The sequence below is a fragment of the Brienomyrus brachyistius genome, chromosome 9 (genome assembly GCF_023856365.1).
Source record: "Brienomyrus brachyistius isolate T26 chromosome 9, BBRACH_0.4, whole genome shotgun sequence".
Taxonomy (NCBI): Eukaryota; Metazoa; Chordata; class Actinopteri; order Osteoglossiformes; family Mormyridae; genus Brienomyrus; species Brienomyrus brachyistius.
This window is the reverse complement of record NC_064541.1, coordinates 18,108,088-18,125,635: the sequence shown is the minus strand read 5'-3', so window position 1 is coordinate 18,125,635 and position 17,548 is coordinate 18,108,088. Positions and strand designations below refer to the sequence as shown.

At 42.4% G+C, this 17,548-nt stretch overlaps 1 protein-coding gene across 1 annotated transcript; it reads right to left on the bottom strand.

Annotated features, from left to right (window-relative positions):
- Positions 1-901: 901 nt before the first annotated feature.
- LOC125749572 (serine/threonine-protein phosphatase 1 regulatory subunit 10-like) lies at positions 902-13,966 on the bottom strand. The gene is made up of 19 exons (XM_049026980.1): positions 13,847-13,966; positions 13,333-13,649; positions 9,799-9,901; positions 9,485-9,571; positions 8,359-8,494; positions 8,090-8,141; positions 7,903-7,995; positions 7,624-7,761; positions 7,319-7,424; positions 6,993-7,096; positions 6,146-6,246; positions 5,865-6,021; positions 5,303-5,446; positions 4,868-5,114; positions 4,148-4,223; positions 3,877-4,071; positions 3,548-3,674; positions 2,777-3,259; positions 902-2,679 (listed from the first exon to the last, which is right to left on the bottom strand). Exons 3-19 carry the CDS (start codon positions 9,897-9,899, stop codon positions 2,570-2,572), a joined length of 2,457 nt encoding a protein of 818 aa, XP_048882937.1. The 5' UTR covers positions 9,900-9,901; positions 13,333-13,649; positions 13,847-13,966; the 3' UTR covers positions 902-2,569.
- Positions 13,967-17,548: the final 3,582 nt, after the last annotated feature.

The following is a 17,548-nucleotide window of genomic DNA, read 5'->3' as shown; positions in this document are numbered from 1 at the left end:
TTCAACATCATATATATTGGCTCAGATGATATCAGCATTCTTGTACTTTCATTCTTCATCGTGTAAAAGTAACAGTATGACGTGTTTAAGGGAAATGCTTTGAGTAAAATGCCAAGTATAGTACTCAACGTACACTTAGTGGGCTGCTTATAAGGTAGACCTGCTGCTCAAAGAGCCTGCTCTACCAGATAGTGTGGTTACAACTAAATGCATACAGCACTCAGACTGGGTTACTGTTTGGCTAAGCATCAGAATGTCTAATATATGTGATCTAAGTGATTCTGAAAACGGTTTGGGGCCAGATATGATGGCTGCAGCCTCTCAGAAACTGCCGTATTCCTGGGGTTTTCATCACACATTTGCTCACTACCATCACAATATAGTCATGAAAAAGAATCTATGGATATGATATGCGCTTCTCCTCAGTTTGAATTCGTCTATCCCCTTACCAATGCAATGAGCCAACAATATCTTTTCCCCAACAAATTCCAATGTTCCCTCATCTCTGCTCAGTCATCGGCAACAAGAGGTACTGTATATTCTATAGACATATTGAAGTCTTTTAAAAATTCTGTTTGCTGAGAATATGATCTCATTTCAAAACAACATTTGTCATATTATAGTTGAAATTAGTTCTCTAGCTAAAACTCATAAAGCGACAACGTGCAGCTAAGAACAGGACATCCAGAGTATCTCCCACAGGTTGAGCATAACCCTCAATGAGAGTTTAGAGTTCGAAGTAACTAGATTCACATGCACTCAGGTTGTACTGGAGACCTTTCTTGCATTTCTAAAGGAGTAAACTGACATTTCACACGGTGCTTTGGTATTGTTTAACAGTACAGATGGAGAACACGCATCAAAATTGAATTATAATGTAAAAGGACAAACAGATCAGACACAAGATTTAAAAATAGTCTTTAATCGATCAACATTTATTGACATAAAAAACCTGCAGGCCAACAAAGAGTTGCATGTAAATGGGTGTCTATGCTGCAGTGTACAACCCACAACTTGATACAAATCAAACGGCATGTGTGTGACATCAAAATCCTACTAGCAGATACATACAAAAAAAGGAATCTGGGAAAAATTAAATACAGTCCCACATGAGACAGGAATGCTGATGTTTTCACAGAAAACAATTGACTAGTTTCCCAGACAGGCCTGGATACCTGGGCATAACTAGGTAAACACTGCCTGGTTCCACAAAGCCATACTGAAGTGTTACATGCTTGCATCAAAGCTGGCCTATTTAAAAAATAAAATACTAAGCATCATCTGATATACAAAACTGTTAAAACTGACACATATTTACCATTTAAAAACTTTAAGTAGGCAGAACAGTGGTTTCAATACACTATTGGTCTTTCCACCCCATTGCAATACTAGCTTCTTAGCGTTCAGTGTTTTTAGCTTATACTTTGGGTCTATACCTTAAGGACATTATCGCTTATCTCTAACAGAAATGAGAGCTTAATTTGAATCTGTACAGTTTTTTTCTGTTCTGTGCTGATGACAGATTAACACCTAGAATGTTCCATAAAAGGAATTATGGATGGAATGACAGTGGTGTCTTAAATGATGCGCCAACGATCGCATACCGACGGACAGAATTTCCCCTTGTATTTCCCCGCAATTCATTTGGCACATTTACGCATCACCGAACAGAAAAGAACAGATCTTACATATCACCGTCATGTCGGCAAGCTAGCTGAAAACCTCTCGGACCGCACCTCGAAATCCTAAAGCCGCATCAGTGCTGCATGCTGAACTTCAGCGCAGACTGCAGTACTGATGTCCACATTTGAAGTACGCAGCTGACTTTGTCCCAAACTGATCATCCACCTGTCTTGTTCAAATACACGGACAGGATGAGAACGAGATGAGAGTGTGTCTTCTTTAAATACATTGTTTTCAACATGAGGAAGAGCCCCTCAGGTCCAAAGCAGCTTGACACTGAAGCCTGCTCTGCTGGTCCCACACCCTCCCAGCCCCCCTGGCCTTCACAACCCGGAAGGTTTGGTATCACAACCAGGACCTCTCATTTTCTTAACCCCTAGTAAAGAAATAAATCAGAATATTATAGAAATAATGGTCACCATTATACAAACATCTAAAATCGAGGCTGCTGTGCTCGATCAGGATCAAAAATTGTGGGACAGTGACACTTTAAAAATAAGATACAGATGGACATCGCTCCATTCTGCATTAGTGGTTAGCAAGTATAGCAATCTTTAACCAGATATTTTTGCTGTAATCAACTCAAATTTCAGGCTTTAGGTCATTTTTCCTTAGGCAGGGCCTGGAAAAACGACAAAATAAAGATCATGCCACTACACTCCAAGAAATCGGAAGGGAAACCCAGTAAAATGAGACGTTTTTTCCCGATGGTTTGAAATGTTTAAATGCGTCGATTGACGCACGTCTGGAGTGGCGTTTGTCCATCATCTTCTCTCCCGAAAAAAATAAAATGTAAAACAGGAGAAAGGGGCCCGGAACGAGCTAAATAAGTTCTTTCCCCTCGTGGAGATGCCTGCAGCCATGCTGGCTATGTGTGGAGGGACCTTCAGGGCAGCGGTGGGCCGTTCACTCCTGGGTGGTAGAAGGCGCAGTTGCTCTCATATCGACAGCTTCCTTTCATCATGAAGTGCCGGCAGACGGGCCTCTTGGACATGTCTGCCAGAAAGGGTTAGATTAGTATCACACCTGCAGCAATGCAACTTCTCTGAGGGCTGAACAGACCAACATGCATCGTTTTAAAGATTAATAATACCTCCTCCCCGTCCTCCTCGCCCCCGGAAGCCGGAGTCTTGCTGAGGACCACCCCCTCGTCCGCCTTGGCCTCTGAACCCCGAGTCCTGCTGGGGGCCGCCGCCGCGTCCACCTCGCCCGCGGAACCCGGAGTCGCCTCCCCGGCCCCCCCTGCCACGATGGAAATGGCTCCCTCCGCCTCCTCGGTGGGGGCCTCCCCTCATTGGCTCCTCCCCCCAGTAGCCTCCACCATCTCCGCCGCGCCCCTGAGGAGGTGGCGGGCCCATCGACCTGGGGCCCCCACCGCCGGGGGGGAAGGGGGGCCCGTGGCCGTGTGGAGGCGGCGGCGGCGGGTGGGGGAACCGGCCGCCGGCTGGTGGGTTATTTGGGGGGTAGCCTCCGTTCATGGGCGCCGACATATTCCTGTTCATGTTCATGTTGGCATTCATGTTCATGCCCATGTTCATGCCCATGCCAGGGCCATGACCAAGCAAGCCTGTGCTCACTGGCAACGGCGAGGAGCAACACAGACAAAACACATACAGAGGTGGGGGGGGGGGAGAAACATGCATCACATTAATGTACCACAATATACCAGCATTAGATGGTTCTTCCTGAACTTCTATGAAGCATCAATCAAACAGCAATAAAAGCCTCAATATGTTATTTATTCAGAGCAGAAATTTTGCCTCCCTTTAAGAGAAAAAACACTGGCAAAAAATACTGTCAGAGTTGATGAGTCTGATGGGCATTTTTTCAAACATTTTATTAGACAGGGCATGGGGGCGCGTACCTGGGGGGGGCGCAGCGGCAGGGGCCTGGGGCTGGCTCTGCTGCAGGGAGCTGAGAAGCTGCTTTATCTTGTCCGAGAAGTCAGGCTGTTTGATCAGGTCCTCGGCCGACTGGTTGCTTGGCGCGCCCTGAAAGTGGGGAGAGGCACAGTCAGCCAGAGCACGCTGTCAGCCCGACTACACGACCCACAAACTGCATCTCGGGATAAAAGCGTTCACCAAACTGGGCAAAAAAACACACCCAGCCTTCAGTGCATTTGGGTTTAATATCTTGACCATCACAATAAATGACAATAGTGCTTCTCCGATATACAGGAGCCCCCTGCCTCACCATGATGGACGTGAGCAGCTCCTGCACAGCCGATGGCCCCTGCTGTTGGGAGCCCAGCGCCCCGCTCCCCAGGTTGCCCATGAGGTTGGCCAAGACGGGCGGCAGCTTGGCGCCCTCGGCAGCCCCGGCAGCGTAGTTGCCCGACCCTGACGCGTCTGTGGCCTCCAGGAAGGGCTCCTCCACCGAGCCAGAGTCCTGTGTGAAGGGATGCCGGTGAAAAACTGCACTCAGACAAAGGAAGACTACAAGCCAGCGTGGCTTATGCACCAACCTCGTCCAGGGGTATGATGCGGGGGGGCACAGGCTCGTACGGCTCTGGGTCTGGCTCCTGTGGACTGTCTGGGACGCTGGGGACATTGGCAGGGAAACATTTACAATACAGCGACATACTCGATTATACAGCCTTGACACATTGTCATAGACATTTCAGAGTTACTGTCTGCTCACTGCCTACCTATACATACAGGAGGATACAAACCCATTGAGACAGATCAGAGGTATAATTAGCAGCTGATGAAATTTCGGCCAGTATCGATGACCGATATATTTTTGCTTAATATCAGAAGGGAAACTGATGGGGGGGGTGATGATTACCTCGATGATTATGTCGTGAATGTGTGCAACAAACACGTCACATAATTCAGGCAGTGAGACATCAGTAGCGACTTTGGAGACTATAGTGAGTGGTAAATTACCTGACAAAACCCATAGTCCTCAACTTTGGAAAACGACTGACTGCCCAATTATCTCCATCAATTTTTGTGCTGCTACCTCTGAATAAAGACTGAAGTGTAAATATCCAGTAGGAATATCAACCAAGACTGACCGATCGGTCCCATGCTGACGTCTTGATTTTTAGTAAACTCCAGGCAATACTGATACGCTAACCGATATATCACGCGTCCCTAGTATTAACCATCATGTAACGTGGATGTTGTGTGAGTGGTAGCAGGCCGCCTACGGCCAGGCCGCGCAGATCAGATGGGGTTACCTCTCTTTACTCAGGAAGATCTCCTGCAGAATGCCCATCTCACGGTCCTTTTGGGTGTGCCTCTCGCTGCTGCTCGTGCCGGGGGTGACCAGGCAGCCGGAGTAGGTGAGAGGCCTAGGGGGCGTCCACGCTACCATCTCTTCCATGGCGTCGTGCGAGAGGCGCCGGGCGGCTTCGAACGCGTGCCTGTCCATCATCAGCTCCCTCCGCGCCGCCTCTCCGAAGTCCTTCACCTTATTGACGTTCACTGACGGGCACAGGAGAGAGCGGCCGGGCAACAGCTAAGTGTTATGCTTACGCAGACCAATCACAGTGTCCAGAGCAGGTCACCCTAAAGCCCCAGTTACGCAGCCCTCAGGAGAACCAATAAGCAAACTTTAAACATTTTCTTTGACGGCCTCGGACGTTTGCGTTTCCGCCTTCTCTTCTGCTCACCTCTCTCAGTCTCATCAAGGTCAAAGTAGAAGTACTCCTTCAGATGCGGCTCCTCCACCCAGCGGACGCTCTTCCTCTTCTTCCCTTTCTTGGTCAGCACCTCCTCCTCTCCACGAGGCTCAGACAGAGCATTAGGCTTCTCCTCTGCGAAGGTTCAGAAGCTTAAGTGAGCAGAACAATATTCCAGAAAGCGTGCTTGTAGCTACATCATTTCTTTAAGCGAGACAGTCTCTATGAATGAAGATGCAGTGTCTCTCTAAGGGCATGCACAGCTCTTACTAAGCATTTATTCAAACTCCCTGCGGATAAACAACACATACATTTTTTTATTAGGTACATAAATTATCCCTCAATAAAACACCAATTTACTTAAACTGCCAGTCCCTACAGAACTACCAATCTTTTCTTTTAAATGTGCCGGACAGGAGAGCACCTGTTCGGATGACACACGTACAGATGCACAGTGCAGTGACAGATGGCACTCTGAAGTATTAAAATGCGATGTGAGCGCAAAGTCCCGCTGCGAGGACATGCCACAGAGGAGCGATGCTGGCAAGCTCACCGGCGTCCATGACCTCAGTGTCGTCGCAGGGCACCGGCGTTCCTGGCTGCTCCAGGTCCGGAGGCTCATGAGGGGGGGTCTGGGAGGCGGGCCGGTCAGGCGATGACTGCTTGTTCTGGGATGATGGACACAGGGCCTTGCTCTCCAGTGGACAGGACTGTTACACAAACAGAACCCAGAGATATTAGTAGATAGAAAGATGTAGTAGATATTAAGACTTGATCCTGCTACATTTACATTGTACTATGAGGGGGCTGATTCACGGGTGGGGGGGGAGACACCTTGTTAGATGTTGGAGAGAGAACCTTCTTCTTCTTTTTGATCTTAAAACCAGGTACCGGGGCAGAGTTGAGAGCGTCCAGGAAGCCTGTACACTCCATAGCTGAAGAAAGATGATTGTAATACACATTTAATGAGTTACACAATAAAGTGCAAACCTGATCAAACTCAACTAATCTCATCTACATATATCTACAGCAAAACACACGGTAATATTTAATCGCTGGCCAATGAGAAAGAAGTACCTCCAAAAATCAGTTATTTTAGGAGGGTGAAACAAATGCATTTTCTCAGAAACCTCTTACAAAATAACCCAAAACAACATAATGAGACACCCGTAGCACCATAAAAACAAACCTGTCTTTACACAGCCGTCGGTGAATGGCTTTTGGTTTTAAACGAATATACATATTACTTAAATAGATGACTTCATAAAAATTCTTTTCATTTGTCAAACACTATCAGTAGACTGAAGACAATGGGCAAATTCCAACTCATGTAAAAAATCACAGTCATCAAACAGTGGACATACGCAAAGATATAAACAAGCACATTTGAAAGATCAGTACCACACATTCATAATGCCTTTATAATGCATTTGTAGAGTGCATGTAAGTATAGCTCAACATCCTAACATACCATAAGTAATACCAAACATTACATGATTATACAATTATAATGGTCGTTATTAATGTATATTACAGCTGTCCTGTCTTGTTCATTGAAAATATGAATGCAATAATTACATGTTGCTTATGAATGTTCTGTGAATGCATAATAAATGCATTATGAAGGCACAGTTAAGCATTACCAAAGGATCAGTGAATTTGAGTAACACATGATTCTCACGTTGTGCTGGGATGATCTTGACTTTGATCTCTTTAGTGGAGTTGGGCATAGTGTTGAGCGGTTTGTACTTCTTCTCCGCTAGGGGGACATCTGCCTGTGAGGTGCTGCGGACGACAGATTTTGAAAGTCACTAATGCTGCATGGCCACTAGGTGGCACCTAAAACTGAATTACAGTGAAATACAAACGCTTAGAGAAGAGCTCCATAACTGGAAGTCTATACTGATGTAAGAATTTCATACACATATCTTTCTTAAGCAGATTTTTATTCTTGTTTATTGCCAATAACATTTTTCCAGGCGATTATACAAATAAGAGGCTACTTACCTAGGCCTCTTGAGCACAACAGGTTTAATGCTGTACTTGTCTCCTAGCTGGAGCACAGGTGGGGGTTTTTTGGCCGGTAATGGGCCTGGGGTGTCAACTTCCAAGCCTGATGGTAACAGACAGAGATTATAGCCAGCGCCCCCAGAACAGCAGAGCAATGGAAGAGAAAACTTCTATTTCTGACACAACAAAATCTAAAAACATTAACTATGATAATTTGAAAACTACTCCTTGTGCATTTCTATTGGTTGTGAGATCCTGGATAGGTGTATTTGTGAGGGACTTGGCAGAAGCCCAGCACAGACCTGTAGATCGGAACTTGGCATGACTGGGGGCGTGCGCTTTGGGCTTCTCCCTCTTCTTCTCTTCTTCTGGAACCTTCCCTGTATCAGCCTTCGCCTCTCCCCCTCGGGATTTCCCCTCCTCTTTCTTCTTCTTTTTATCTAAGAGCAGTAAAGCTTCCGTTATTCACCATCACCCACACAGCGCCACCTTAAAACGAGACCTCAAGCCGCAAGCAGCCCATGACCAAAAAAATATAGTAGGATGACTCGGAGGGTGAGAGGTCGAGATACTGTATGTACCTGATGGGGAAGTTCCACTGGAAGCTCCCACACTCTGGGAGCGGATTACTGCCATCCATCCGTCCACCAAAACCGTGGCCAGCTTCCTGAGCTCTGAAGGAGATGAGTCACTCACCATTAGTGCACTCTGCCCACACTGTCGCACCTCGCTTAATCGGAGGAGGCTTCACACACGCGCCTGACTCACCTTCCGTTTCGCCGGTCTTGCTCAGCTGCTTGACCAGTTTCGCTGTGTTGTTCTGTAAGAGACGCCGGAAACCGCACGCCTTAACAGTGGTGCGGGCGAACTGGGCGGCTTATAGAAACCCAATTTGCGTGCCATCTGGGACATTTTTACTTTTCTTAATCACGGCCTTCTGCTCTTAGCGCGAAAATGAAAAACTATGTGAGCTGTACCGAAGGGCCGGGATCGCTCTGTAAGCGCCCAAGGTCACGTTTGGGTCACGAGGAGAGTACCTGTTTGAGATGGTCGACTGTGAGAGGCAGCTTTTGTAAAGTAAGCAGGATCGACTGCAGCAAGGGGGTGTTGGTAGTTGATTTCGAGTAGGTCAGCCACCCATTCAGAAGCTTGTACCCCCCCACTCGGATAAACCTGAGATGACATGAAGGAAATGCAAGTGTGTAACGGGTACGAGGGGCAATGCAAACACCACAAAGCTCGTGCAAAACAAATCAGATCACTTTGTATATTGTTTGACACCTAGTACACACAAATGAACAAAAAACTTGTGTGCAAAGTCTCGCAATAGCAGTGATTAAGTAAACATAACAAAGATGAGACAACAGTGTATACAGAAAGCGGAAATACACAGCACTGGATTCATAAAGTGAATACAACAAACAACCCTATGACTGTGAGTATGGATGGTGGATAAGAATGGCAGGTTCATTGAACCTAATCAAATCTCACTATGCCTGGAGAGCTATGTGTAATCTACATTAGGTTACACGGATGTTCTAGGACTTTATGAAAACCGACAGAACAATCTATACAAATCTGTAGCTGATCTAACCTGTGTTTGAAAATGTACTTAAATATAATGTACGACCGGGAACAAGGGCATTAAGTCACCCATGAGCTGCCCCTGACCTAAAGCCCATAGCGCTGGATCGGATCAAAAAGCCAGAGCAAGGCAGTCCGGAGCTTGTGGAAACTCCTTCAGGACTGTGGGAGAAGCATCCCAGGAAAGCTGGGTGGGAAAAACACTAAGGATCTGCAACGGTGTCGTAAAACCAAATGGGGGCTATTGTGAAGAGTCTAAAATGAGACGATTTTGAGATGCTGAACACTTCCCTTGGTTGTCGCACCATTTGATATGCATTACTTCATTGCTTCAAGGCAAATTCAATAAAAGCAGGTGTGTCCAGGCTTTTGTTTGGTACTGTATATGTCTCATAGGAGAACAATAATGGGATTTCTGAAAACTAAAGAATTCCTATGTACTTGTACTCATATTGTTATACAAAGGACAAATAAAGTATCATGTCATCATTTCTTTTCACTATAACACGTACAACATGTTTGCTTAGATAATAAAGACACTTTCAATGAGAGAGAAGACAGAGGAAAATGTTAACTCACCTGTTAAGGATATCATGAGATTTAGTCTGCAGTAAGATATTTAGGTACATACATCGACAGACCATCTTCTGGGATGCCTTCATCAAGCTGCAAATGAATAATTTCAATACTCTTACATATGCATGTTTTATGTAGACAAAGGCAGAATCACACCTGAAAAATAATCCCTTAATTTCTTTGGGCCTTTCTATAACTCTCATTGGCTTTGCTGTGTACTACACTACCCAGAAGCCATCGCAGCACAGCTGTCAGGGTTACCCACAGGAAAGTAAAACAACTACGGGGTGGCGGGGGAGTTCAGAGGCCTGCCCTACCCAAATATCTTGGCGACTCCTTCCAGGCTGCGTAACTCCCCATCTTTCCCCAAGAAATTCTCCACCTCCTTTAATACTTCTCTGGGATCCACAGGGGCCATTCCTGAGAAACATGGAGACAGGGGAAGAATTACACAACAGCTACAAAATTGATACTCTCAGTATTGATACTGTGATGTAAAAGCACCTTATAGAACAGGGCATCAGCTCTGGACAATTACACAAAATCTCAGAATAGTCAGTGTTTGACTTATGCGGGTTAGTATTCATACCATGAAATTACACGGAATTTCAGAGGATTATCAAAAATAAATGGGCACAGCCAGAAATGTTTGTCGTGGCTTCCTAGCTAGCAGTTATCACATGATACACGGTAATTTCTCTTTTGATCTTTAGGTTCCTTCTATCGACCTTCATGTGTTCCATGACTGAGCAGAACCGTATTATATATATCAAAAGAACTTAGTTAGTTAGATAGTGGAATCCAACTTAAAAGCAAACGCCAGAATAAGTTTTATGTACTTTACGAGACACATTTTTCTTTATTTTTCAGGACACTTTCAGTTACAGAGATGATTCTGAATTAGTGCTCCAGGATAACAGCATCTATTTTGCACCATAATTTTAACAACCATTATCTTTTTCTGGAGATGTCACACTTCATATAATTTCCATTTAGATTTCACTTGCATCAGTTTCTTCACCAACTGGGTTAGATGCAAGGAAAAATATGTTACTCTGAAAACATCCAGTACTTGGCTACGGAAAATAAAGCGGGCTAATATCAATAATTAGCTCGTGTTTGGAAAGTAGATGAATATCTACAACGGGATGAATTGGAATTAACCAGTTTCCATACATATTATACATATAAATGCTATTTCAAAAAGAGTTATGGTACTGAACACGTGAAAATCTTACTTGTGAAAAGCTGCAAAAAAGAAAGCAAGTTATATATGTATTATATATGTATATATAACTTGCATACAGATTTAATTTTCTCCAATTAGCAATGGAAATGAAGTAAACTGCATTCCAAAAAGGATGAAATATCTCTGACATCCTGCTGACAAGTATGCTATACATACCTGTATAATGAAAACAATTTAAAACACCCCAGTAACTACTTCAAGAGAATCACAAATCAATAAATTAACGGAAGTAGCTTAAATAAACAAACGTGTAATTTGTCTTGATATTGCAAATAGTTTCATAAATTTTATTTGTACAAAGGCGCTGCAATGTTCTTAAACTCGATACTGCCCTCTACAGGAACAGACCACATTTCAGAAATGAAAGCGTTTTTTGTCATCTTGTTCAGTTCAGTGAAATGTACGATTAATTCTAGGATTTTGTTGAAGCTTTTTCTATTACATTGAAATTAAGTGGAACATTTTTTCTTAATTATTCACATCCTCATCTAAATTACATGGCAATAGCAAATCGCATATATATTGTGGATACTTACAGTGGATTTGACTGATCTAAGAGAATTGGGTTAACTGTAATGATTTAATTATTGGTGTACTCACTACTATAAGTGAAACTCATTATTTGCTTCTTTGTATACACCACTAATATTGATTTCTGAAGACAGGGCATATTTGATTTCAACAGAGGCATTCATTGGCCACCATCATAGAAAAAAAAGGTAATTAACCACAGATATGTAACAACATTCTTGTCAAGAATCTGTAATTCATCTTTGACTGTGTATCTATTTATCACTTATTCTTTCAAATTAATCATAAAATTTTAACTAATAAAAAAGATTTACTAAAGAATCGTGTATACAAACTGTCACTCCCAATGTTTATCACATTACACTTATATCAGTATATACTCTAGATACTTTATTTTTCATTATATTTTTTTACCAGTAAAGTAATGAAACTTGCATAACATGTCCAAAAAACAACAATGTCAAAAAGGGAGCATTAACCATTCTGACTCTTAAGGTGGTTCCCATTCTCCCAGAATGACATTTTAACCACAATACAGTACAAAATTAAATTATTAATCATGTTCAAACTGAGATATTTATAGTGTGAGACAATGAACAATACTGTACAGATCTATCAATAGATTATTTCCATTTACACACATAGGCAAAACTATGTCTGCAAATTTTTACCCAGCCGCCAGAATGCCTATAAAGCTGAATGTATACATTCAACCTTTCTGGGTTGTCTGTCATGACCTTTAGTCGTGGATGTCTGGTAGTCTGATGTATAAACTACCTTATAAATTATTTCTAAAGCTTTGTTAAGTTTTACTTCACTAATAAGCGCACTGCACAACTTTTTGTGTAATACACATTATTTTTGTCAAGTTCTAACCTAAAGCTTCACATTAATGCGCACAATCGCGATTCCTCTGGAAAAAAAACGTGCCTGGGTAAAGTAGTTTAAAACGAGGGGGAAAAGTCTGTAGACCAAAAAAAAAAAAAAAAAAAAAGAAAAACATCAGCGTAAATCTGCTGATTATAACCGAGGCGCAATGGCCTCATTTGGTTTCCTGAGTGAGAAGGAAAGTCTTCGCCATTGTCACCGAAGCGCCTTGGTAAACATTCATAAATATTAGCTACGCTGCTTGCTAATATCCAGCGTTATATAATCACAAGTGCGTAAATCTTAATCTTCTTTTTTGCAAATCGGCCGATTTTCAGAGTTTTCTCTTCAGCGCCGAGCACAGATGGTGCCGCTATCCGCTCGTCATCTTTGTCTCCGCGCGGCCTCCTCCTTCTCTCTCGCCCGAGATAAAACAACAGCTCGGCCGCCATCTTGTCTCCGTCTCACGCTTCCGAACAAATAAAACTACCGTCCCGTAATGAAAATCCCACATTTTATCCGCGGCGCTACGAGTTTGCAATCTTTATCACCAGATTGCAATTCCTGCCGTACGGCTAAGCTTTAAGTTTATTCGCTTTCGGCTGGCGACGACACGGCTAACGCCGGCTAGCCGGCGGGACTGCGTGCAGATAAATAATAGCTGGCATTCCACCCCCACTTCTCTATTCGCTATAGAGGAATCCATAGGCTCGTCGGTAAAAGTAGCATTTTATATTTATATTGTACTGTCCATGGATCTGGCGGGGGAAAGATTCAGAGATTTGACGAAAAAATATATATTATGCCAAGTCCTACCTTAATGTGAGGCAATCTTTATGGGGAGATTGCTTATATTTTTTATATATTCACACACTCAGACACACATATATATAGCCAGGATGCTAGTTAATGCCTATTTACTGTTTGGTAACTCGTCTCACACACAAAGACGCCGAGGTTTTTTACATGCCAAGCGACTAGCCCCCCGACGTCTTTATCGTGTGAGCTCATAAATAACTTTAACCGATGGCCACAATAGCCCTTATTAATCGAGACTGCAAAATGCACAGCGACTGGCTAGCTAGCTACACTTATCAAAACCAATTTTGCAGGTTAGCTAGCTCGCTATGTTTCATAGCAATTCCATTTTAAACAAACTGTGGCCGGTGCATAATTTAAATGTCTTTGAAAAATCGACACTTACTATCAGTATCTCCTTTCAGCGCCTCTGGTAAAATGGTTTGTGCTTAAAAGCAACAAATCAGTTGATACAACAGCCTAATTAAATAAGCTCATGATTAGTTAACCAGCTAGCTCAAATATATAGGACTTCAAATTGGCGTTTTGGCCATTTATGGGCGGGCTTTTGATAGAGGCAAAGCTTTTCCCCTCGGGAACAAAAGGTGGAGACAAAAAAACATCAATCGTCCATTAATTGATAGAGCAAAAAAAAAATCAGGTCGTTTTTGGCATTTCTCTTCAAAATCCTCGACGATCAATCTTCACAGGAAGGGATGAGACCTGCAATCGAGTGGGGAAAGATAAGTACAAATTAGCGACTAATGCACTGATAATACATACAAACCGGCAGAATGTCATGTGGGTATGTTTCTTTGATGGGTAGGATTATTATTTTCAAATGCGCAATGATGTTTTTTTTTTTTTTTTTTTTTTTTTTTTCCTGCAGTACTGAGGATGGACTCCAGCACCATACTCACCTCTACACAAATCCTGGAATGAGGCTGCGAAGGAGGGTGACCTGCTTATATAGTCCGTGACGCGTTTGACGTCCCTCACGTGGGATTTCTGGGACTTGCGGAGTAACTGTTCCTGCTGCGCTCCTATTTAATGGCGCCCGGAACTAATGGCGTCCTCTTTGTATTCACAGTCGTTCATTTTTCACAGTCTGTCGTAGGGTCCACGTTATTGTTATATACACTATTTATATTTTACTTTAATATATTCACCCATCCACCAGCCTTCTCACCATTTATACTGGATAGGATCACGAGTCAATGTATTTATTACTTCAATAAACGTTAAACTAATGCTTATCATCAGTGGCATAATGTATGCGAATAGTAATTAGTATGTTTTTGTCACGGTTTGTTGTACCATTGGGTGTGTTCTACTGTTAATTCGTATCTCGAGCCATCTTCATTAAATTTACTACTTCGGCGTTGGTCAGTTGAGTCCACCTTAAATGCGGTTGTTAATTACGCGTGTTGCATGACATGATTGGTCAAAAGCAGTGCATTCGCGCTGTTCTGAAAAAATCCAATAAGACTAATGCAAACTTTACATATGACTGAGAACAGAATTCAAGAAAATAAAACCACTGCAATGCAGGAGGCATTGGAGTGTCAATTTCTGAACATCATAAATGTTCACCTGGTTGGAAGATACCTGGAAAAATTATTGTACCATAATTATACCCCTATTGTTAATTGCTGAAGGTCGAACTTTCGGAAACGAATATGAAACTGACATATTTGAAGTTGTTGTCATAGTCAGAACTGTCAATAATTTGTTGAAGGTGCTTTTAATTATTATATATTTTTTTTTGAAGTTGTTGATGTTGTTGAAAAAGCCCTGAATCCTTACCACATTTTCATTTCTCAAAATATAAGAAAAGTGAAAACAGCTGAGGTGCAGTCTATTATAAATGTTACTGTCTGTAGGAGTTCTTTGTTTTTGTGGTCGAAATAACCCATGGTTTCCCCCTGCCTTAAATTATTTTGCGTATGTCCCCCTGAGGTGAACTAATGGCTATCTAAAATGAAAAGTGAAGTCAGCATTAACTCAAACAGGGTGTGTGGTTTTAGACCAGTGTAATCTCGATTAAACAACTCTGAATTAATTCAAAATGAGTTCAAGCATACAAGTATGGTTTTGTTCCCTTGGTTTGAGTGGGTTATAAATAGAGATGCAATTAAAAAAGTCAATGATACTACACAATAAAGTACATTTTCATTATCTGAGCAACAGTGAATTTGATTTTTTAATTATTGTTACATAATACTCTAGTTGGGAAGGCACAGTCATGAAGTGGATAACATCATCGCTTCTCATCTTTCTGGGTAAGAGCTCATATCTTGTACTGAATGTATATTAAATTTGCATGTTCTTGTGCATATGTTGGTTGCACAGAGGTGAACATACTGTATGAACTGGTGAATCTAGATTGTCCAAAACTTGAGAGTGGGGACTAACATCCCACCCAGGGTGTCCCCTACCTTGTGTTTTTCTTGGGAAACCCCAAAACTCACTATGGCCCTGTTCTAAATAAGAGCAATATGGACAACATGAAGAGTAAGTAATAGCCTAGTACTTTTCCTATATTTCCACACTGAATGTTGTATATACAAAAAATCATTGTGAATATACACTCACTGGCCACTTTATTAGGTACACCTTGCTAGCCCCTTTGTTGCATCCAGAACTGCCTTATTTATCCATGGCATAGCTTCAGCAAGTAGTTTGGAGTATTCCTTAGAAAACTCTGGTCCATGCTGACATAACAGCATCACACAGGTGCTTCAGATTTGTCAGCTGCTCCTTCATGATGCAAATCTCCTGCTCCACCACATCCCATAGATGCTCTATTGAATTGAGATCTGGTGACTGTGGAGGCCTTTTGAGTACAGTGAACTCATTGTCATGTTCAAGAAACCAGTTTGACATGAGTGTTGTGCGTAATCCTGCTGGGAGTAGCCACTAGAAGCTGGTCATAAAGGGATGGACATGGCCGGAAACAATTTTAGCAAACATCCATCCATCCATCCATCCATTTTCCAAACCACTTATCCTACTGGGTTGCGGGGGGTCCGGAGCCTATCCCGGAAGCAATGGGCACGTGGCAGGGAACAATCCAGGATGGGGGGCCAGTCCATCGCAGGGCACACTCACACAACATTCACGCACACATGCACACCTACGGGCAATTTAGGAACTCCAATTAGCCTCAGCATGTTTTTGGACTGTGGGGTTTAGCAAACATCCATCCATCCATCCATTTTCCAAACCGCTTATCCTATTGGGTCGCGGGGGGTCCGGAGCCTATCCCGGAAGCAATGGGCACGAGGCAGGGAACAACCCAGGATGGGGGGCCAGCCCATCGCAGGGCACACTCACACACCATTCACTCACACACCATTCACTCACACATGCACACCTACGGGCAATTTAGGAACTCCAATTAGCCTCAGCATGTTTTTGGACTGTGGGGTTTAGCAAACATATTTTAGCAAAATTAAGTTATAACTGTCTCTCTTAGGCTCCGTTTTATCTTGTGAAAAATGTGTTAGTTCAGCTATGCTCAGTTTTGAAGAGAACACTATCCTTTACCTAAGTACTACCCCTACTGTAAACAAAATTGAAGCCCTTTTTCTCAGCATGAGCATAGTTACTCTGTTTAGCCTTTGTGGGGCAGTATAGTCACAGGCAGTATTCTCATTACATAATAGAATCTACATCAAGTTTGAAAATATTACTCTATCATCGTATTTATGTCTATGATTATTGTGTATTTTTGATCATGAATAAACTTTACACATTCTACTAGCATGTTTAAAAATCGTTAACACTTTTAAAACTTGTAATCGTTGTTAACCTAGTATAGAGTATACTACCTTATCCATACCCATAATTTTGAACTGTTTGAAATGTATTTATTAAGGCTATTTTCAGTAATACTTCATGAATAATTCTATAAGGACTGCATATATTATGGTTTGAATATTTCATGAATTTGTTGGTCATCATGAAACCAGCTCAACACAATATTATTTATAAAATTAATAATAAACAAAACCAGCGTTCAGGATCATTTTTTACTGGTATGAATAACAATCAACTGTTTTTGGTATAAATACGGATGGTGGGAAATCCATAGCCAATTCTTGAAAGCAGTGTAATAAAGCCACTCATCGATTTGATTTCCTCTCAGTATAATGTTTTCAGATTTTTCGGTTCCACTCCTTTGTGGGGCGAGACCACCTGCCCTCAAACCCTGAACACTTGCATATAGTTTTTCCCTAGTCTCCTGTAAACTGGTTTACTTGCCACTTTCACTTATGTGTAAGTCCTGTAATCCACCCACATGCATCACGGAAATGTCTTGACAATTGTTTGCTTACAACATACGGACAGAAGACATTCTGCGATAAGAGCCTTCATTTTTAAAACCTGTTCAAAACTTGCTTACTTCATGAATAAGCCTTACTTCTAGCATGTTAGATTCTTCACGTTGTACTGCAGTATGACAAGCACCAAGGTGTATTTAGGTTAGCTAGTAATGCCGATACATTCAATACATACTCCAATCCCTGAATTCTGTCTCCATTTACAAATTATATTATATATTGTTAACAAGGTACTTGAAAGAAATCACAAGAATAGATTTATACTGCACTTGATTC

Coding starts and splice junctions, on each gene's coding strand:
- LOC125749572 (XM_049026980.1), bottom strand. CDS start 9,899: ATGGCCCCTGTGGATCCCAGAGAAGTATTAAAGGAGGTGGAGAATTTC. Junction 7,996..8,089: donor CAAGACCGGCGAAACGGAAG/GTGAGTCAGGCG, acceptor CATCTCCTTCAG/AGCTCAGGAAGCTGGCCACG. Junction 4,224..4,867: donor ATCTTCCTGAGTAAAGAGAG/GTAACCCCATCT, acceptor CAATGTCCCCAG/CGTCCCAGACAGTCCACAGG.